The 24,246-nt window shown below is 33.2% G+C and overlaps 1 protein-coding gene across 1 annotated transcript in view; it reads left to right on the forward strand.

The window, feature by feature from the left end:
• The window catches only part of DOK6 (docking protein 6), a 709,371-nt gene that overhangs the window by 381,083 nt on the left and 304,042 nt on the right, over nucleotides 1-24,246 (forward strand). The window contains exon 4 of the mRNA XM_074201732.1: nucleotides 12,746-12,865. Coding sequence (XP_074057833.1) covers nucleotides 12,746-12,865 — 120 coding nt within the window. The remainder of the gene's footprint in view (nucleotides 1-12,745; nucleotides 12,866-24,246) is intronic.

Genomic DNA, 24,246 nt, shown 5'->3' on the forward strand with positions numbered 1-24,246 from the left:
GAAAGCAGTTTAACCAGGTTAAAAAAAATCTATGATCCAAGTCTAATGAGGCAGAGGTCTGTTATGGAGGATGTTTGGGCTAATATTGTAGGAAATACGATAGAACAAGAGGAAATGTGAATGGAGGAACTAAATGAGAAACATTCCTGAGGGGAAAAGTGTATACCTCATAGTAAGGAAAAAAGAAAAAAAGGATATATATCAAAGTTTTGCAGGCCAGGATTGGAGGCAGCATGGAACACTAGAAAGACAAATATGTAAAACCTTTCTCAAATGCTTGTTATGAGCTAAGCTGTCTGTCAAACACTGGAAATACAAACAAAAATAAAATCAGTCCTTCTCAAGGATCTTCTATATGAGTAGCAGAAGACAAAATACAAAACACAGCTAAACAATTTTGACGTGATTCTGTTTGGAGTGGTTACTTCCAAAAATGGAGGCTCTGGAAGGTGAACTCAGAAATCATAGGAGAAAGAAGTAAAGGTAAAGATTTTTCCCAATTTTGAAAATCACTAAAGAGGAGGAGAATTAGTCTAAGGAGACAAGGATTTAGTCAGATTTTAATAGCACTGAACTTGATTCACGCTAGTCAGCAAATATTTATTAAGCACTTTTTTTGTTCCAAGCAAGGTACCAAACTCTAAGCAAACAAAGAAAGTAAAAACCATGATCTTTGTCTTCAAGAAGCATACAATTATAAATGTACAAGATATATTCTACATAAAATATATTGGATGCATTTTCACCACCCCGCGATGACAGGGAAAGGCTACTTGAAGATGTGATTTAGTTTAGACCATGGAAGTCAGGAGATACAGCTAAGAGCATGTCAGACATTCAGCGAAAGGAATTGAGTTGGGAGATAGAATGACTTGTGGGAAGAATAGTAAAACCAGTGTCATTGGATCACATGGTACTTGGGAGTGAGAAGAATAAAATAAGACTGAAAAGATAGGAAAAGGCCCAGGTTATAAAGGATGGAGGATTTTATATTTCATTTTTGAGGTAATAAAGAGCCACATTATTGAGTGGAGAAGGGGGAGATGATATTGTAAGACCCATGGAAGATTAGTTTAGAATTCAAGCAGAGGATGGAATAAAGTAGGGAGAGACTTGAGGCATCTGCTATATGCTAGGGCTTGTGTCAATAGGCAGAACCACCAGCAGGGTATTGCAAAATAGTCCTGTACTAAAGTGATAAGAGCCTGCATCAGGGTGGTAGAAGTATCAAAAACAAGAAGAGAACATATAAAAGAGCTGTTATAATGATGAAATTAATAGGCTCAGAATTTAAATTCTGGCTATACCACTTACTATTTGTGTGATTTGTGCTAGTCACTCAATTCTCTGGACCCAAGTTTCCTTTATGTTAAATGGGGAGGTTGGATTCAATCTCTAATAACCTTTCTAACTCTTAAGCTGTGGCTGTGAGTCTATGCTTATTCCATCATGGATAATACCATGTGAAATCAATGAGTCAGTGAGATGAGGAACAAAATGTATTTTTTTGTAAAGCAAAAGAAAAAAATAAAAAAACAGAATAATATATATTTCTGGACTATAAATTGCTTGATGACTCTTTCAGCTGTTCTTGAGGTATGCCTAGAGACAGAAAAGGAGCTTCACTGCCAGAACACTTCTGTGATTCCAAAGGTCTCTTCCTTTCCACCAACCTTTTTTTTTTTTTGCTGGTTTAACCAATATTTTCCTGGAGGAGAAAATTGCGTATGGTTGCGATACTTTTTTTTCGCAGTAAGAGAAGAATTCAGTGGTACAAATAAGTATAAATTGCTAAATATTCATAAAACCATCAGAGGTCATTTGACCTAATTTTTTTCTCTCTAGTTTCAGTTTCAACATCTGTTAAAACAAGAAGAGTAAGTTAAATGAGCTATAGTTATTACTTAATAAATACTTGTTGACTCACTGATTGATTGTGATCCTTTCCCTCTTCAACATTGCATGATTTTGCTGTTGTCACATTCCATGAATTGTTCATCAGTTGATGTCAAGTATGACTCTAGATTTAAAAGGATGAGGATGATTTGTCCAATGGAATCTTGCCCATACTCAATTCACCTGACTAAATTGAAACCTATATAACTCTGTCTTTTTGTTCTTTGGGGAATTTTCATAGAGGCCTAAAGACCATGTGGAATGGGGACCTTCATTAGTGAATTCAAGCCCTCATTGTTTCCTAAATTTATGGTTTTGGGTTTGGTTTATCATTTTGGTTTTGGTTCTGGTTCTGGTTTGTTGTGACTTCAGCATTTACAATTTTCTTTCATTCTTTTTCTTCATCAAATTCCTTAAATGTTGCTTTGACTGCTTGTTTGCAAATAGATACCATGTTACATTGTCTAAACATCTCTGATCCTTGACCAGTCATAGAAAACAACCTTCACACAATTAGCTCAGGTCTACATCATGGATGAAATCATAAATTTTGAGATATAAAATAAATAAAAACTGGTTGATTTAGCCACTTTCATTTCCCATTTACTTCTTACAAAGTAAAATTCAAATCCAAAACCTCTAATTCCAGATGCAGAAATTTTTCCTTTGCCTTACACTAATTTTGTATTTGGAGCTGATATTAAGTATGCCAAGCAGGATAAACGATCCTTTTTATTTAATGTTTAAAATAAATTTATTTATTTACTTTTGAATTTTAAAATTTTCCCCCAAATCTCACTTCCCTCCCCCCATGCCCTGCAGAAGGCAGTCTGTTAGTCTTTACATAGTTTCCATGCTATACATTGATCAAAACTGAATGTGTTGAGAGAGAAATCATATCTTTAAGGAAAAAAATTAGACATAAGAGATAGCAAGATCACATAATAAGATAACTTTTTTTTAATTAAAGGTAATAGCCTTTGATCTTTGTTCAAGTTCCACAGCTCTTTCTCTGGATACAGATAGTATTTTCCATCACAGATACTACAAAATTGTCCCTGAATGTTGCACTTCTGAAATGAGCAGGTCCATTGAGGTTGATCAGCAACCCCATGTTGCTGTTATGGTATACTATGTTCTTCTGGTTCTGCTCATCTGGCTCAGCATCAGTTCTTGCAAATCCCTCCAGGCTTCTCTGAATTCCCATCCCTCCTGGTTTCTAAAAGAACAATAATATTTCATTATTATATATATATACATATATATATATATATAATATATATATATTATATGTAAAATCACAATTTGTTCAGCCATTTCCCAATTGATGAACATTCACTCCATTTCCAATTCTTTGCTACCACAAACAGAGATGCTATGAATATTTTTGTACCAGTGATGTATTTTTTCCAACATTTATCATTGTCCTTTCTGGTCATATTGGCCAATCTGAGAGGTGTGAGGTGATACCTCAGAGATGCTTTAATTTGCATTTCTCTAATAAGTAATTATTTAGTGCAATTTTTCATATGACTCTGGATAGCATTGATTTCCTTATCTGTAAATTGCCTCTACATGTCCTTTGACAATTTGTCATTTGGGGAATGAGTTTTTTTTTAAATAAATTTGACTCAGTTCTCTATATATTTTATAAACAAGTCCTTTCTCAGAAATGCTAGTTTTAAAAATTGCTTCCCAATTTACTACATTTCTTTTGATCTTGGTTACCATGGTTTTGTTTGTATAAAATTGTTTAATTTAATGTAATCAAAATTATATAGTTTGTTGTTAATTATGTTCTCCATCTCTTCCTTGGTCATAAACTGCTTCCCTTTCCATAGATCTGACAGGTAAACTATTCCTTGATCTCCTAGTTTGCTTATAATATGTCCTTTTTGGTCTAAATCCTGAATCCATTTTGATCTTATCTTGGTATAAGGTTTGATGTGTTGGTCTAATCCAAATTCCTGCCATACTTTAAACTTCCAATTTTCCTAACAGTTTTTATCAAAGAGAGAGTTTTTATCCCAAAAGTTGGACTCTTTGGGTTTAACAAACTACTATAATCATTTCCTGCTATTGCACCCAGTCTATTCCATTGATCCACTACTCTATTTCTTAGTCAATACCAGACAGGTTTGATGACTAATGCTTTACAATATAATTTTAGATCTGATCAGGCTAGGCCACCTTTTTTGTACTTTTTTTTTCATTAAACCCCTGGAAATTCTTGACTTTTTATTGCTTCATATGAATTTACTTATAATTTTTCTGAACTCATTAAAATAACTTTTTGAAATTTTGATTGGTAGGGCTCTAAATAAGTAGTTTAATTTAGGTAGAATTGTCATTTTTATTATATTAGCTCAGCTTATCCATGAGCAGTTGATATTTGCTCAGTTTTTTAATATCTGATTTTATTTGTGAAAGAAGTGTTTTGTAGTTGTTTTCATAGTTTCTGAGTCTGCCCTGGCAGGTAAACTCCCAAGTATTTTATATTGTCTGAAGTTATTTTGAATGGAACTTCTCTTTTTAACTCTTGCAGCTGTACCTAGCTATTAATACACACACACACACACACACACACACACACATAAATGCTAAGGACTTATAAGGGTTTATTTTATGTCCTGCTTATATCCTGTTAATTGTTTCTAGTAGTTTTTCAGAGGATGTTTTAGGATTCTCTAGGCATACCACATTTCACTGTAAATGTGAAAGTTTTGTTTCTTCCTTCCCAATTCTAATTCTATTAATTTCTTTCTCTTCTCTTATTGGTGAAGCTAACATTTCGAACACAATATTGAATAGTAGTGGTGATAACAGGCATCCTTATTTGGCCCTTGTCTTATTGGGAATACCTCTAGCTTATCCCCAATACATATAATGCTTGTTGATTGTTTCAACTAATAGTTTTCCTAATATTTCATTACTGGGATAAATCCTGCATGGTCATAGTGTATTATCCTAATGATAACTTGCTGTAATCACTTTGCTAAGATTTTATTTAAGATTTTTGTATCTATAGTCATCAGGGAGACAGGTCTATAATTTTCTTTTTCTGTTTTTGACTCTTCCTGGTTTAGATATCAGCATCATAATGGTGTCATAGAAAAGGTTATGCAGAGCTCCATCCTCACCTATTTTGCCAAAGAATTTATGTAGAATTGGAACCAATTTGTTAAATGTTTGATAGAATTCATTTGTGAATCTGTCTGGCCCTGGAGATATTTTCTTATCCATAATGGCTTGTTGAATTTCTTTTTCTAAGACAGGATTAATTAAATATATAATTTCCCCTTAATTTAACCTGTGCAACTTATATTTTTGTAAATTTACATCCATTTCAATTAGATTATAAAATTTATTAGCAGACAGGTGGGCAAAATAATCCTTCATTGTTACTTTAATTTCCTCCTCATTGGTGGTGAGTTCAGCTTTTTCATTTATGGTACTGGTAATTTGCTTTTCTACATTCTTTCTTTAATCAAATTAACCAGATTTTTATCAATTTTATTGGTTTTTCATAAAACTAATTCTTGATTTTATTTATTAATTCACTAGCTTTATAATGCTTTCAAATTTATTAATTTCACTTTTTATTTTTAGAATACCTAATTTGGATTTAATTAGGGGGTTAATTTGTTCTTTATCTAATTTTTTTAATTGCATATTTAGTTCATTGATTTCCTCTTTCTCCAATTTATTCATGAAAGCATTTAAAGACATAATATACCCCGACAACTGCCTTGGCTGTATTCCATAAGTTTTGGTATGTTGTTGCATTATTGTTGTTATCTAGGATGAAATAATTAATTATTTCTATAATTTGTTGTTTGATACACTCATTCTTTTAAATGAGGTTATTTAGTTTCCAATTAGTTTTAGGTCTATCTCTGCCTGGCCCCATTATTGAACATGATTTTTATTGCATTAGGCTCTGAAAAGGAAGTATTCACTATTTCTGCCTTTCTGTATTTGATTATTAGGTTTTTATAGCCTAGAACATGGTCAATTTTTGTGTAAGTGCCATGTACTGAAAAAAAATATATATTCCTTTCTATCCCCATTCAACTTTCTCCAAAGGTCTCATGTCTAGGTTTTCTAATATTCTATTTACCACCTTAACTTCATCCTTGTTTATTTTATAGTTAGATTTATCTAAATCTGAGAGCAGGAGGCTGAGTTATCCTATCAGTAGAGTTTTGCTGTCTATGTCATCCTGTAACTCATTCAACTCATCCTTTAAAATTTTAGATGCTATACTGCTTTGTGCATACATATTTAGTATTAAAATTGCTTCATTATCTATAGTACCTTTTAGGAGGCTATAGTTTCCTTCCTTATCTCTTTTAAAAAGATCTATTTTTGCAACTGCTTTGTCTGAGATAAGGGTTGCTATCCCTGCTTTTTCCACTTCAACTGAAGCAAAATATATTTTGCTCCAACCTTTTACCTTTACTCTTTATGTATCATTCTGCTTCAAGTGAGTTTCTTGTAAGCAGCATATTATAGGATTTTGATTTTTAATGCACTTGGCTATTCTCTTACATTTTATGAGAGAGTTCACCCTATTCACATTTAAAGTTATAATTACTAACATTTTATTGCCCTCTATGGTATCTTCACTCTGTTTGTATTTTCCCCTCTTTCACTTTATCCATATTCCCCAGTATTTTGTTTCTGATTACCACCACCTTCAGTATATTTGGCCCCTTGAATCTAACAATGCTCCCCTTTCTTTCCCCTTTCCCATTTCCCCTTCTTCCTTCTGTTAGTTCCTCTTTTCTTCCCTTCTCCTCTTTTTCCTTTTTTATACTTGAAAAGTAAGATAAGCTCCTCAACTCAACTATGTGTGTGTATGTGAACTTCAGGCCTAATCTGATAAGAGTAAGATTCAGGGGGTTCCTTCCTCCTCCTTTCTTCCCCTCAATTGCAATAGGTACTTTATACCTATTTATGTAATGTGATTTACCCCATCCATCCTCCTGCCTCTTAACTGTCCCTGCCTTTTAAAGGAGATATTTTTTTTAAGTCATGAGATTCCATCATTTCTGGCTAAGTATATTCTCTCCAATTGAATTATAATTCTCTAGAGTTATGAGACTCTTTCTCCCAGATGGGGGATATAGCTAGTTTCATCTTATTGGACAGCAGTTTGTTTCTTTACACTTATTTTTTTTTTGACCTTTTCATGTATCTCTTGAGTCTCCTTGATGTGCAAATTTTCCATTTAGCTCTGGTCTTTTCATCAGGAAGGGCTGGAAGTCTCCTATTTGGTTAAATGTCCATTTTTTCCCCTGGAAGAGAAGTCTCAGTTTTGCTGGATAGTGGATTCTTGGCTGTATCCCAAACTCCCTTGTTCTTCAGAATATCACATTATAGGCCCTTTGATCCCTTAATGTTAATGTAGCGAGGTCCTGTGTAATCCTTACTGTGGCTCCTTGGTATTGAAATTGTTTCTTTCTGGCTGCTTGAAGGATTTTCTCTTTTATCTGATAGTTCTGGAATTTGGCCACAATATTTCTTGGTGTTTCATTTTGGGATCCCTTTCTGGAGGGGATCGATGTATTCTTTCAATAACTATTTTGCCCTCTGGTTCCATGATGTCAGGGCAGTTTTCCATTACTATATCTGGTAATATTAAGTCCAGGCTTTTCTTCTCTTCAATGTTTTCAGGAAGCCCAGTGATTCTTAGGCAGGTTCTATCCTGGTTCTATTCTCAAGGTCAGTGTTTTGCCAATGAGGCATTTTACATTTGCTCCTATTTTTTTGCATTTTTTGGTTTTTGTTATCAGATTCTTGTTGTCTCATGAAGTCATTAGTTTCCACAGATTCCATTCTTTTTTTAGAGAATAATTTTCTTTATTTACCTTTTGCAACTCCTTTTCCAATTGGACAATTCTATTTTTTGAAGGAATTTTCCTTTTGCCTAACTACAGTTTTGAGATAATTATGTCCTTTTTGCATTTGCTCAATTGAGGAATTGGTTTTCTTTTTGTATTTGTCCAATTGTATTTTCCAAGGATTTGTTTTCTTGTTGTGTGTTGTTAATTTTCTCTTGCAAGGTGTTCATTTTTCTCTTGATTTTCTTCTTTAAATTTTTGCAATTGATTTTTAAACTCCTTCCTGATTTCTTTTAGGAAGTGGTTCTGGGCTGCAGATCAATTCATATTCTCCACAGAAGTTCTAGTTCTGTCTGAGTTATGGTCATCTTCTATGTAGTTTTCTTTACTCTGGCCTTTCTTCATTTTCTTAGTATCTTGTGTTGGGGAGGTATTGGTTTACAGATGTTTGGTGTTGAGATGCCTAGAGGCTTTGCTCACTGGGTTTAGTAACTTCAAGTGGGTCAGCCAGTAGTGGGGGCTGGTTACTTTCTCTGCAGTTTCTGTGGTCTTGATTTGAGGCCCTCTCCCTAGTCCTGGAGGGAATGAGGTGCAGCAGCTGGGTCTGAATTATCCTTTAAAAATGTGGCCTTTGCCCTGTGGTGAGACTATTAATCTCCCTTTCAGCTGAGGGAGCTCTGCTGTCCACACCTGAGCCTGGGGGTGGGGGTGGGGGTGGGGCATTGAGTAGCTGTTACTGTGTTTGTTCTGGGAAGTGGGCTGAAAGTATGGCTTTCAGGGCCCAAGTTGAGTAGATAAATCCTCTGCTCTCACAGCGAAAGTCTCCAGGGCTTTGAATCCAGGCTTCCATGCTCAAAGACGCAGCTGATCTTAGGTTAGTCCAGGCCTCTCCCTGCCACCACTGGGCTCTCTCGTCTCTGCCCCAGGTTCACCTGTGATTCCAGGAGACAGACCTTTTGGTAGATGTTTTTCTCCTAGCTTCTCTTTCTGGGTGTTGTCTGTAGGATTTCTGTTAAGAGGTTTCTTTCATATTATTTCTCAGGAGACCTTAGCTCATTGCTTGTCCTCTTTCTGCCATCTTTTCAGAATGAATAATCCTTGGTTATATTGTTGAATTTCAGGGAATGAAAATGTGGGACTTCATAGATCTCATACTTCATAAAACTTCTCACTAAAGAAGTCTTCATTGATGCAGTTCACTTTCCAAAGCACCTCCTGATTTGACATTTTCCAGGGACTGAATTTAGTTCCTCTTTTCTTCAAATAAATTTTTCAAAAGTCTCTATATCTGATTTTATAGTTGAAAGGAAAAAAAGGAAAAAACCTTGTTAGGTATAATTCAGCACTCTAAAGTTATAAAGTTCCAATAACCATACCCCTTGAAAGTCTGAGAAAATAAGTAATATGTGAGTCCTATGAGGCAAAGTAGGCAATTAACAAGTGACCTTTGTAAGTCATTTAAAAACATACATACATACATACATACTTGCACATAAAAATCACAAGAGTCTTACTATAGGCAACCAAGAGGGTAGTATGAAGCTCACACACTCCTGGAGCTTTTCCCTATACAATGCTATATGAAGGCTCTACACAGATATTAAAGCTACAGATCCAAATGAAAAAAAAGAACAAACTCTCAGTGAATGTCTGTCTCTTTGTAGGAAAAGGAGAAATAGAGCTCAGCTAGGAGGGAGAATGACAAAGCCAGCCTGAGCCTTCTAGTCACAGCACAATCCAGGTCTTGGCTCAGCTTGATAGCAGGCCAGCAGGGAGGGTCCCAACCCCAGACAGAGTCTGAGCCCTGGGAACACTGAGGCAATGAAATCCCTGAGTTAGGAACAAACCACTGTTAGGCAAAGTCAGTATATAAAGGAAGAAATAAACCTATCCATAGGCAACATTTTGGCAAGCAATTAGACAAGGACCAGTCCCCAGTCACAGAACAAAAAGCTCATGACTATGCTTTCTATAATCCAGGAATAGAATTAAATTATCAAAATGAATAAAAAAACAAAATAAGTGCTAACTAAAAACAAAATGAGTGCTACTATTCTCATAGAGATGATAAAAATGCTATCTCAGAAGAAGGAAGCAGTGATAAATTACCTACAAGGGAAGTTGCAAATTAATTTATGAATTAGATTCAAATCCAAAACCTCATGGAAAAGCTTAATAAGATTTAAAAAAAACCAAAGTGAGGAAGAAGAAAAATAGAAAAAAGAAATGAGAGCCATGCAGGAAAATTATGAAAAATTGACTAAAGAAATCAAGTCCTTTAAAAGTAAAAATACTCAAATGGAAAAAAGAATGTAACTTATCAAAAAGTCAAAATGACCAACTATAAAAGGAGTGGTACTTATCTAAAAGTCCAGTTGATCAACTGTTAGGGGAATACAAAAAAGTAAAATTAGTCAATTGGAAAAGGAAACAAAAAAGCTAACTGAAGAAAATGAAGCCATAAAAATTAGAATTGGACAAATAGAAACTAATGAGTATATGAGACACCAAGATTCCATCAAACTAAATCAAAAGACTGAAAAAAATTGAAGTAAATATAAAGTACCATCTAGAAAAAAACAAATGACTTGGAAAATAAATTCAGGAGAAATAATTTATAAAATTATTGATCTTTCAGGAAACAGATAAAAAAAGAGTCTCAGGGCGGCTAGGTGGCACAGTGTATAGAGCACCAGCCCTGGAGTCAGGAGGACTTGAGTTCCAATCCAGCCTCAGACACTTAATAATTACCTAGCTGTATGGCCTTGGGCAAGCCACTTAACTCCATTGCCTTGCAAAAACTTTTAAAAAAAGAGCCTGGGAAATATTTTTCAGGAAATTATAATGGAAAAACTGCCTTAAGATCAAGAAGACAAAATAATCCTTGAAAGAATACACAGAACACCTCCACAAAAAGACCCCAGAATAAGCACAGGAATACTAATTTTTGATTAAATAAGGATAATTGTGGGGGACAGAAAAATATTTTGATGTCCCATTCAGAATTTATTAGAATTCCCTGTTATTGATGAATTCATTAGAACATCTATGGTGACCCACTGATTTCTAAGAGAGATATAATTAATTTTAGGATATTCACATTTAACAGGAAAGGGTGGTCTGGATAATTTCCCATGTGGAAACATACTCCCCATGTCAATTATTTATTCTATAACATGCATAGTCTATTTAAAATAAATTTGTAATTTATTTTAAAGAATCTTTTAAAAGGTACATTCTTGATTTTTCTCTCCCTCCCATTATTTACCTAGTCCTCTAGAAGTAAAGAAATGTAGTATCAGTTAAAAATAAAATCATGTAAAATATATTTCCCTATTTCTCATATTTCTAAAAAGTGAAAAAAGTTTTCCTTAAATCTGTACTCAAAGTTCATCAGAAGGAATATAGCACTTTTCAAGATGAATCAGAAGTGTCTTGGATTGTTATATTGATCGGTGAAGCTAGGTATTTCATAACTAATCATCAATACAAAATTGCTAATACTATATAAAATATGCTTCTACTTTTATTCATTTTATATTAGTTCATATAAATCTCAAATTTTCCTGAAACCATCCTGCTTTTTATTTCTTAGAGCATAATAGCATTCTATCAATATCATTAAGGTAGTTTGTTCAGTCATTCCTTGACTGTTGAGCATTCTCTCAATCTCTAATTATTTGCCACCCCCCCCCAAGAGCTCTGCTACAGTATCTTTGTATAAATAGGTCCTTTTCCTTTTTCTTTGGTCTCTCTGGAATACAGATCATGTCGTGGTATTTCTGGGGATGTGGGGGGTAGCCATTTGATCAATTTCTACATTGTTCTCCAGAATGCTTTGTCCCATTCACAACTCTACCAACAGTGCATTAATATCCCTATTCTATATTTTCTGTATTCTCCCATCATTTATTATTTTTCTATCAAAATTGTCATCCTAATAGGTTTGGAACATCAAATTTGTTTTAATTTGCATTTCTCTTCATGTAACTATGGATAGCTTGCAATTCTTCTTCTGGCATACAAGAATTTAGCACCTCTTCCATAAGTTTTTTTTTTAATTTTGAAAATAAATAATATGAAAAATCAGTGACTATACAAGGGTATATGGCTAAACAGTAGAGATAATAGAGTTATGTTTCTATAAGCCTAAATATTTTTTTTCAAATAAACCACAAAATAGAGAAAGATCAAATTCACTATTCCTTTAATCCATTTCTACATCTTTTAGATGAGCACTATTGAGCATATTCAGTCCTATAGCAAAGAAAACTATGAATAAACCAAATACCATTAATAAGTTTAAATTAATTGTGATTTTTCCTCATCAAGTTTTGTACTTCTTTAGGAGTTCAATGCCTATTCAGAATATTCATACCCAGGAAAACTGTGTGAGAGATATATTATTGGGGAGAAAACTATAAAATATTTGTGATTAATAAACTCTCATTGCTTCATTTATTGCTATGTTGCAATTGTAAGAATGTTTAAGTTACATTATTATAACCAATTCATCTCCAGAAATCAGACCTGCCTAAAATTTCCCAGGTGGAAAACATTAAGCATCATTATATCTATGAAACCATGCTCTTAAAATGATCTCAACAACAGCATAGAAAATAGATACTCAAAAGTGATTGTTTTTGATGTTGTTGTTTGGTGTACTTGTAGTAAACAGAGGCAGAGAATTCAGCATTTATCCATAGAACTTGAAACAACAATGATAATATATATCATTTATAAATTCCTTTGATTTTCTCATTTGATCCTTATAACAACCTGATGAGGCAGAATTCATTATTTAGTTATTTTGTAGATCATGAAACTGAGACTTAAAGGACAAATGACTTCTAGCATCACTCAGGCTTCAGGTGTCCCAGGTAGATTTGAACCCAGGTCTTTCTGAATGTAAGTTCAGTGCTTTATCCATCCATACTCCTAGGGATTTTTCTTAATACTTTTGTGCTCAGTTGTATATCATGGTCATTATTTATTATTTGCAGAACTGGAGGCTGAGGAATGGTGTAAACATCTTTGCATGGAGTGTCTAGGAACCAGGCTAAATGACATAAGTCTTGGTGAACCTGATCTGCTGGCTGCTGGAGTCCAGAGGGAGCAAAATGGTATGTATCACATCTCTGATGTTATTGGACTAAGCCATCATGGTAGAAGACTGGTCCTGAAGGAACTGAACAATCAAGTAGGGAGTTATGGTTTACGGTTTTTAATCTAGGGTCATTGAATTAGTCTTTTTTAAATATTTAGTTTTATATGGATATATATACATATATATGTATATATAAATACACACATATACATATATATACATACATATACATATATATATATATTTTTTTTTTTTTTTTTTTTTTTGCAAAGCAATGGGGTTAAGTGGCTTGCCCAAGGCCACACAGCTAAGTAATTATTAAGTGTCTGAGGCCGGATTTGAACTCAGGTGCTCATGACTCCCGGGCCAGTGCTCTATCCACTGCACCACCTAGCTGCCCCTAGTTAGTTATATATAATTAATTACATATACAAAGGAACTCAAAGATATTATTTTAGATACATAAAATATACTTATATTTTAAATATCAATTATATATTATTATACTAATAAAAGTCCATTTTTAAATCATTACATCACAAAGAAGAGTAAGTGGAACACAGTTTTGCTTCTAGTCCTGAGGCCTCTTCAATTCTCTATACTATCTTCTTTGATGGCCTTATGAATTCAATTATCTCTATGTAGATGATTCCTAGATCTATCTTAACCTCTCTTCTGAGCTCCAGTCTCAAGTCACCAAATGAATCATGGAAATTATGAAGTCTGAATGCAAATTGAAGCACACTATTTTTACTTTTCTTATATGTTTCTCCTTTCTTATGGTTTTCCCTTTTGATCGGAATCTTCTTTCACAATGTAACTAATATGGAAATATATTTAACATAATTGCTCATGTATGTAACCTATATCATATTACTTGCTATCTTGGGGAGGGGAGAAGGAAGAAGGGAAGGAGAAAAAATATGGAACTTAAAATCTCAAAGAAAAAGAATGTTGAAAGTTATCTTTACTTGTAATTGTAAAAAGATAAAATATTAACAAAGAAAGAATTAGAGTGAAAATGGTAGTACTAGAAGTAGTAATAGTAGTAGCAGTCACAAAAGTAGCAGTATAACAGCAGCAGCAGGAGCAACAGCAGTAGCAATAGTAGAAGTAATGATTCTATTTCCAGAAACCAAGTTGGAAAAGTAAGCAGTAGTAGTAGTTGTTGTCCTTCATTCTCCAAGAAGATCAAAACAAGGTCACTATGTTTGGGTCTTATAATGTGTTCAATTTTGACTGATCAGATAAATACAAGCTCAAAAAAATCTCCTACAGGTCAGGCACAAACATCCCACGTGAACTTCTGCATCTCTAGTTTCTTTTAACTCCTTCAGTTCTGCCTTGCTCATCAGAACAGAGGACCCTTGATGGTGACGGCATGCTACCTTGGTCAGTCAGTCCTGTATTAGTTCTCTCCTGTGTTGCACAATCATTTTCAAAGTCCTTAAGGGAGACCTTGAGAATGTCATTGTATCACTTTTTCTGAGCCCCCGTGAGTACTTACCCTCTGTGAGTCCTCCATAAAATAGTCTATTTGGCATGTTTAAACTTAATATTAGAATACTGGTGTGTTTGTCCTTGACAACATGACTGAAACCATCACACTAAAAATCTCAGGAGCAAGCACACTGCCTTGTTTCTTTCACTTCACTGGTGAATGGAAAGTATACTGCCAAGGTAAGTTAATTTATTCAGAGTATTCAAAACTTCTCCATTTACAGTATTCCATGGCTCCACATATAGATGGTATGATGCTGGAAGATGGAGCACCTATCCTTTACTGTTGTTAATTGTTAGGTTGAAATTAGCACAAGCAGCAGAAAATTGAGTCATACTTTGTTGCATCATATGCAATAAAACTCCTTCCATATCTTTTTCCACTCCACTGATGATAGGGAAATTGTGAGAACATTGTCCATTATCCAGTACCTGATCTAGCAAGCAATCATGAAACTGATATACAATACAGATGAACTTCACCAGACAAACAAATTTTGACTTAATTTTCCATAAGCTGCCTTGACTGACAGTATCAAAGACATTGGTCAGATCTATGAATGTGATAAACAGATCTCTATTCTGTCCCTTACATTTTCCTGGAATTATTGGGAAGCAAAAACACCACATGCACTCTTACTTGGCCCTTTCACAATCAACACTGACTCTGAAGTAGATGACCCATCTTCCAGGTGAATGATCAGCCAAATAAGGAGGTCTCTGGAAAAATCTTGTCAGCAAAGATGAAGAGAGGAAAAACTCCTGTGACTGTGGACAATTTCTTGCTTTTATCTTTATAGAAATGGACACTAGAACTCCTGTGGGTTAACATCCACATGTCATATAACCTAGAAAAGCTTTTGTATGAGCATTGAACCCCCCCACCCCATAAATCTTAGTTGAAATAGATTCTATGCCAGGTACTTGTCACATCACAGGAAGCTAATGGCATTCAAAATCTCTTCTTCAGTTAAAACATTAGCTAGAAACAAATTGATTCAACCTGCAATGATTGATGATGGCCCATTGAGAGCACTATGGAAGTGTTCAATCCATCTGTAGAATTTTCAGTCCTTCCTAATTTGCAATGATCAAAATTATACATCCCTTATTAATTAATCCATTGGCAAATTAGTATACTGCTTTTCCTTTGTGCCATAGTTGTCAAAGACTAATGTTGATTCAGTACTGGGAATACAGAAAACTATATTTGTGCATAATTTTTTCTCAGCTCCAAAGAAAGGTGAAATTGTGTTAAGCTGAAATGTTCACAATATTTAAAAATTTTCCTGATAATTAAAAATGGCAGATTTTGTACATGATATAGATTTTCATATCTCTTAAGAAATAGGTCTTACCATCACATCTAAAGCCCTAATCCAGGTGACTCTTTCAAATAGTCACTGTTTACCATGGTAAACTTTTGCATTTCAAATCTGTTGACATATTGAGCACTCACTTTTCTGTTTTTATTTATTAAACATGTACATAAACAGTAAACAAGAGAAGTATTAATAAAACCCCCTTTATCCATGATAATTATTAATTAAAGCTTCTCCTCTCATTATAATTTGGCTAATTGCCCCTTAATCACTTATATCATATGTAAGTAATAGAGACAGGTTGTCAAAAAAGGATCTATATTGTGAGCTATCCTTCAAGGTCAACTCAAGCTCCTTCTGTGCCTATGTTATTCTCTTTTGCCTTTGAACTCTCTGCTTCTCTTCTTTGCCAATTCTAATATTTCTTAACTTTTAAAATCTTGGTGTTAAATATAATATTGGACTCCTGATTAACTTATTGAATTGCTTGTCATGAATTACATATTATTATACTATCTTTATGTCAGTTACTACAAGGCAGAACTATGCTTTACAAATATCTCATTTGATATAACAACTCTTGGAGGGAGATGTTATTTTTAACTTCATTTTATATTTGATGAAATTGAGGCAGAGTTTAATGAACTTGCCCAAACAATGTACTCAATGCACCACCTAGTTGCCCATTACATTTTCTCCAAAATTTAATTGTAAACTTCTCAAGGTCAGTTATCATAATATCTGCAACAGTGTTGAAACACAGTTCCTAACATTTGTAGACTTAATTTAAAAATGATTTCTTTGTAACATAATCATCATATTATTGAGAAAAAGTTATACTATTGATCTAGAGTTTGAAGAGTACTCAAAGGCAAATTATTCTAATACCTCCGTGTTATAGATGAAAATCTAAAGGCCAGGGAGGTTGAGAGACCAGTCCAAAGTCTAACAATAGTAATCACAGGAGATGAAATTTGAAGCCAAGTCTTCTGGCTATTTAACTAAGGTTATTTTTCATTTATATTAGTGTTACTGGAAGACTATTTGATATAATGAATTTTAATAGTAGTTAGCAGTCTCAGAAGACTAAAAAAGCAATACAATTCACCACCACAGTTCAATTCTGATGTTTAATTTTTACATGGAGATGCCTCTGGACTTTTTGAGTTATGCCAGTGGAATATACACTCTAACAGGTCTTATCAAGATAGAAAGGTCTCAGAGAACCATCTGGCAAAGGATTGTGTTTATTTTGAGTACCAATCTTGCAAAGTTCAGAAAGTCTAATTATCAGAGACTAGGGCACAATGCAATGGTGGAGTATTTTTTTCCTACCAGCAACTCATGAAAACTACAATAGAACTGCATCTGTACTGAGGAAATAAGCAAATTTTGGCATTCTGAAGAAAATTCAAAGGCATGCATTAATTTCTTTTTTAATGAACAAGAATTTGTTTTGCATAATTGGCTTTTATTTATAAATAAAATTTCAGTACACTTTTGATTATTCAATTTCATGAATTTGCAGGTAGTTATGGTCCTTCCATTTCCTCCAGTTAACCTATTGAATTTATTTAGTACTCTTCCTGGAGAAAAGCAGGAGATAGGACATATTTTATTGTCTGGTGAACTCTTGGCAAGGATTGATAGGGAAGGAATTTTGGGAATATTTATAAGTGTGAAAAATGTATATAGAAATAAAATACTGAAAAGAAACATTGTGGTATCATAATCACCTTCATTCACAACCTATCTGTCCCATAATACTAGCAAAGACTAAAGCTGATTACAGCCAGATTAAATGTATGCAAAATAAATATCCTGCCTTTAATACTTCCAGAAGTATAGGAACACATTCTCATAATTTCAACATTTTTAAAACTGTTGACATTGTGGCTCCAAAAGTGTAACCTCTCATCTAATTTTCTGGGAGCTACAGGTGTAGAAGGCACATTGCCACATTGCTTCAAGTGTTTTCTTTCCTGTTCAGGATTTTTAAAAAAGGGGAAAAAAACTTACAGATAAACATCTGTCAAACACTGGGTGAAAGGAGTATAAAGAAATCTAAAAATGTAAGTTTGTGGGTGGAAAAATAGCACAGCTGTCTTCATATGTGCTTCTTTGAAAAGTGTAGTATTTGTTAGAATTGTATAGTCTCTAGTTTGAAGGAGTTTCTTCTTGGTGAGAAAATAGCTTGTTCCCTTTATTTTCCTCTATGGTATGAACACTAAAGTGACCAGTTAGAATACAAAGAGAAACTTTGATGAAGAATTTCTTGAGAGTAGAACAGAAAAGGTTTAGATTTTAGAACTGCAAATCTTGGTGATGTACACAAAAATTTGCTTTTCTATATTTTCATCTTGTCAGAATTGTGATTGCCCTAACAGTAATTCTGCAAATGAATTTTTTTACTGCTTTTTTGAATAATGTCTGTGCATTAAAAAGGAAACACACAAACAAACACACATACACACAGACACAGGATAGTTAATGAATGCATGAATAATGCTTCGATTTATCCTGCAGGTATGAAAGATAGAAAAAACATGTCTTGATGACAGCATCCTTCTTCTAGGATCTGTGTAATCTGATTCTTTTCTCTCACACAATCCCTATATCTAACACTCTCAATCCCATGGAATTTTCCTTTACAAAGTCAATCATAGGTCCTTAGGATTTAGTACTTGAAAGGACTGCCCAAGTCATCAATGCAATATCATTTTACAGATGAATGAAAGGGGATTCAAAGATACTATCTTGTACAAATCATAGAGAATGAGTAGCAGACCCAGAATTCAAACCAAACTGTTCTAATACAATCTTATTTCTAGTATACTGCACCCATTTATGTCTGCCTTTTCATTTATATTTTCCTCATTCTAAAGGAGGCTTTAATCTGTGTATGTATTAGACCAATGCAATAAAACATAGCTGTCATGTAAAGCAATAGAATTAAAAGATATGGCTTCTAGGCCTCATTGTGTCACTATTTATGTAACCATATGCAAATAATTTAACTGCTCTGAACTTCACATTCATTGTATTATCTATCACTGAATCTGGACTGGAAGCAACAGTAAGAGATTTTCTTGTCCAGTCCCCTTATTGTTTAAATGAGGAAACTGAGGACAAGAAATTTAGAGTGTTGTAATAAAAAATGGTAAAATAAGAAATTTAACCTAAAACTAGCTCCAAATTTTTCGACTGCAATGGTCCTAAAAGTTCTTCTCATCTCTAAAGGATCTATGGTTCTATCATATTTAACATCCCATGAATATGCCTTGTGCTTTCTTATCCTGTGCTCTGTGCTATTTCACTTATTTGTAATCATCTTCTCCCTTCTCTCTACCTTTCCAAATATTACTCATCCTTCAAAAACTAGCTTCCAAAGAATTTTTTGCCTCCAATTATTATGTGTGCATTTATTTTAACACATATTTCTTCATATCTTCTCTTCTTTTGTTATATTCTACATTAAATCTTTTGACTATTTCAATTTTCATAATTTAAACACCAAAAGAATTGTAAATTCATTGAAAGTAAGAACTATTTATTAAGCTACTTTATTTCACCCTTATTTACAAGTTCAGGATTTGTATTATGCCTCAAATACTCATTTGAATAATCAGGAACAGTCTTTGCAGGGGGTGCTAGTAAGAAACATGGATAGTAGAATTCAGCAACAATGACATGAGTGTCATTAGGGAGAGCCAGCAGTTGGCAGGAAGAGGATATCCTAGCACTATATTAGACTAAAAATGGTATTGGTAGACAGATATCCATTATCAGGGCTGTCTAAGAGCAGGTAGAAGGAATTCAAGACATAGGAATTATTGCTGAGGTTGAGATTTTAATCTCTGGTAGAATAGAGATGAGATTTCATTTCTAGCCAAATTATGTAATTATCATTTGCTACATGTAAATTAATTGAAATCCTTATTAATATTATTTATATTTTCAATTCTGTCTATAAATGAGTTTAGTGCATGACATATTTCTCTGATTTATCTTTAAATCATTCTTTTAATATTTTATTATACAATACCTTTTTAATACTAAAATATTCTTTTAAGGCTAGTGTTAGCATGAGAGTGACCCTGGATACTCAAAGATATTCCATTGGGACTCAAACATTACTAGGTTCTATCAATTCAGATGCATGGGCCTCACATATTTTGCTCAGGAACAAGATAATTGATGATTAGCTCCTCACGTAAAATTGAGCTTTTGTAATGATCTTTTTAGCTGCAACAACTCATGAAAATCCTCTAATCCATCATGAAGGATGATTTCTATCAGTGAAAGTTGAATATATTATTAAAGAATTATTCCTCAAAAAATGGAAATGGATCAATGATGATCACAGTTCAATATATATAGAGTTATCGTACATATGAACTCTAAGTGACTCCAAATTCGGTGTAAAAGTCATTATTCTTTGACTAATATTATTTTATATTCACCTAGTCTTACCAGATCTTTTTCACATGAACCATTATTACATCTTCCTCATCTTTAATTTTGCATTTGACTTTTTTATCCCAAGCATAAAAATCTTCTATTTATTCCTAATAAATTCAATCTTCTTTCAATTTGGTCCATATTCAATGTTTTTGACAGTGTTTCGAATCCTAAGTCACTTGAGAACATAATACTTTACATGTTATCTATGTCTTCATTCAATTTATAAATTAAAAAAATAATTTTCTATAATAAATGCAGGGACTCTGAGGTGGCTATATATTGAAATAAATGCACTGGTTATTATCCCTCCCTACATCCTGATTACCACTGAGAACCCGAAGGTAGTGCATTCCTTTTTTTTTGGAAATATTGGGTCTAGATGTCCATTTGCCTGTTTCTTATACAGGCTATTCCTATTCAAGAACAGTTTGTACTAGGTGGCCTTGAAGTCTCTTCCAGTTTTAGGATTCTGTGATTGTCTTACTCCTTTGAATTATAGGTCCATTCACCAAACTTAACTGTATCCAGTGCAGAGCTCTCAAGCTTGTCTACAATGCCATGAGTTTATCTAATACCTAGCTAAAATTCAGATATATGCTTTGTGTCTACAGAATCCTCTTGATCAACACTCAACACTTTTTTAGAAAAATGTAAATAGTATTAATGTAATATCACTTGTTTTTGAAATCATGTGCCTAAATAGATTCTGCTCTTCCTTGTAAATACTAAAAAAAAATTCCTTTTAGGATTCTCTTCCAGAATATTGCCCATAATCAATCAGTTTCATCCCCTCTAGCAAGTTACAATAGATTCTCTATTTTTTTTTCCAAAACTGAGCCCACATTTGCCTATCTACAAATATGTATGGGGGGGGTAGAATAGAAAGAATGAAGAAAGGAAACAAGCATTCATTAAATTTGTACTGTTTTTACATACAAATATTTTAGGATGTCTTTTTAGGATGCCATAACAATTCTATAAAATAGGTGTTATCATTATTATTTCTGTTTTAAAGTTGAAAAAACTGAGGCAGTCAGAAATAAAGTAATGAAGTGTCTAAAACTAGATTTGAACTTAGGACTTCTTGACTCCAGCCTTGGGACTTTATATGTCCCAATATCCAGCTGCCTCTAACTAATTAGACTGAGATTTGGGAGCATCAGTTTTGGCAGTATTGTACCAAGATCAGGACAAGACATCAGCTAGTTTTTTTTTTTCCTCTGTCCTTCTTTGGGGAACATAGAAATACCATTGTTCTATGTTTTCAATGATTCTTTTAAAATAGTCTGCTATCTTTCCTAATTTTCTTTGAAGCATTTTTTCTCCTGATTCTCAGTTTATAGTTATTCATACTGAGATTCGTTTCCATAATTAACTTCTAATTAACTACTCCATTTATGCATTATAAAAATTATAATTGGTACTAATTAAAGAACATTCCTTTATGTACTCCACCAGGATATTATCTACATATTATTAATTTTCAAATTCTATTATCATTATATTACTGAGATAACAAGATTTAGTTAAAAGAATTCTAGACTTGGAAGCAATGCAGTTCTTGGCCCAATCCATGCCAATTGATTACTAGTTTCAAGACGATGGGCAAGTTTCTTAAACTCATTGAACCTAAGATGTCTCAGATATGAATAAGGATAAAGATGCCAGTAGAACTTGCCTCATTGAACTTTCATGAAGGTTCAAATAAATTATTCATGGAAATAAAATATATATATATATATATATATATATATACATAAAATTTATACACTAGCTATTGCTAAAATAACAGCAGTTGCTATTTACAAAATTTTAAAAAATCTGAGGTTACAAGTTTTTTAAAAAAAGACTTTAAAATTTTGCATTTCAGCCACAAGTAATCTTTACAAATAATATATGAATCTTTTCATTTGCGTCCTTCTATTCATGATGTCTAGTTTTTTTTAATTTGATTTTTATAATTGCAAGTCTAATGAGAAAAAATCAATTCCCCCTTAAATTCAAGTCCTCTGTTTTTATGTTTTTGAATTACCTTTAATATGTTAAATCATATAGATGAAGAGTTTAGCTTTACTGCTTTATTCTAAACTAAATTATAGTTTAATATGTCACTTTGCTATCCTTCATTTCATTTTTCTGATTTTTACTTATTCATTATGTATTCTTTAACTATCTTGCTTCTTGGATTTTCTGTGATCAAAATAAATTAAATATACAGCTTAAATCTATGCTTTAATTTACATTTGTAAAGATAATCTTTGAAATTACATATTCAGAGGGTTCAGAGGGTTCAAGTCTTTCATTACCACATATTGATCTTTAGTGATACATAAAGCCACATATGACATAGTACTAAAAATGGCAAAAGTGTAGAAAATAGCCAAAGCTTCATCATCTTCCTGAAATCCCACAAAGTCTAATTTCTCAGTTAGTGTAGTCTATTGATTTTATTTTCTATACCTAGGTTCCTAGGATACATAAATACATTCTAGTAAATTAATCTCAATTACTTTGCAATTACCTATTAGAAAATGATAGGTTTTTGAATATTAACAAAATTATCATCCTTGGGGAAATATTCTTCCCTTACTTGAAGCATACGAGGGTTAAAAATATAGAAATGTACCATAAAAAGGACCTGTCTATTTCTGGGATCAACTAAGAATGAGTGAAACCTGGAGGACACATCAGGGAAAAAAACAAATAGGGACCAAAATGAAATTTAATTATATTTCACAATTATGCTTAGGGCTTACTTAAAGATCTGATATCTACTAGCTTTATATTTGTATCTACATGTAAATAATTTTGATATTTACAACCCTTTAGGACCTGAATTTTGATTGTTTTAAAAAATAATAAAAATCCATAAAATCAGAGGAGACACAAAGAAGGAGCCAACAATAAAACATTTGTTTCCAGATGACTTTACACAAATTTACCAAAAATGTGTAACCAATAAGGCATACTGAAGATCCTAACAAAAAGAATTACCAAGTGCCTGCTCTGTGCTCGATACCTTGCTAAGGGAAATACAAAGAAAAAATGGTTCCTGACCTTGAGAAGCTCTGAAGAGACATTGAACATGCCATGAACTTTGTTCAAGTCAGTTATATATAGGATAAATAGAAAATAATTAACAAAAAAGAAATTGCTAGAATTAAGAGATAGTGGGAAAGACTTCCTGTAAAATATGAGTTTTAAGGCAGGCTTTGAAGAATGCTACTAAAAGCAAGAGGCAGGAAAAGCATTCCAAGTTTGGATGATGACCAAAGAAAATGCCTGGTGTCTCAGAGTGTCTTGTTTGAGGAGATTTTAATACTGGATCAAAGAATACATCAGAGAAGTTAAAGGTATAAGACTGATAAAAAGGTAGGGAACAAGAATATTGGGAAGATATTTTAAAACCCAACAGAAGATAATTTTTATTTGATAGCAGAAGTGATAGAGAACTGCTAGAGTTTGTGGAGTGGGTTTGAGGAGAACAGACAGGGATGACATGATCAGAACTGTTCATTATAAAAATTACTTTGGTGACCAAGAGGAAGATAGACAAGAGTGAAGAGAGTGTTGTTGCAGACAGACCAGCCAGCAAGTCACAGTAATTCTCCACATGGGAAGAGATGAGAGTCTCTACAAAGATGGTAACCATAGAAAAGTATCACTAGGACTTGGTGACACAAGGCCTACTCCTGGAATTTCCCTGAAATACTTCAACTAGCAGGATAGCTTTTAGAATTATCTCTTTAACCAAAGTAAAATATATATTATATATGTATATCATTTGTATATAAACATATATGTGTGTGTATATGTACATTTGTATAATATAAATTCCTTGAATTAAAGGTAAATGTTTCTTTTAAGAGATGGGAACGCAAAGAGTGAGGATTCTACTCTGAATCTGATTATCATCAAGGATTAACTGGTTACTGTAGTGAAAATTATAGGTAGTTGGCCAGTAGGAGGAAGGAATGTCTCCATTTTCTTAGAATTTATAATACAGAAGAAAACTCAGTATAGTTTCCTATGAATTCATAATTTTGAGATGTAGATTTCAAAGAATTCAGAGAATGAATAAATGCTTTTTTGTGAACTAAAATTGTATAGA

The sequence above is a fragment of the Macrotis lagotis genome, chromosome X (genome assembly GCF_037893015.1).
Source record: "Macrotis lagotis isolate mMagLag1 chromosome X, bilby.v1.9.chrom.fasta, whole genome shotgun sequence".
Classification (NCBI taxonomy): Eukaryota; Metazoa; Chordata; class Mammalia; order Peramelemorphia; family Peramelidae; genus Macrotis; species Macrotis lagotis.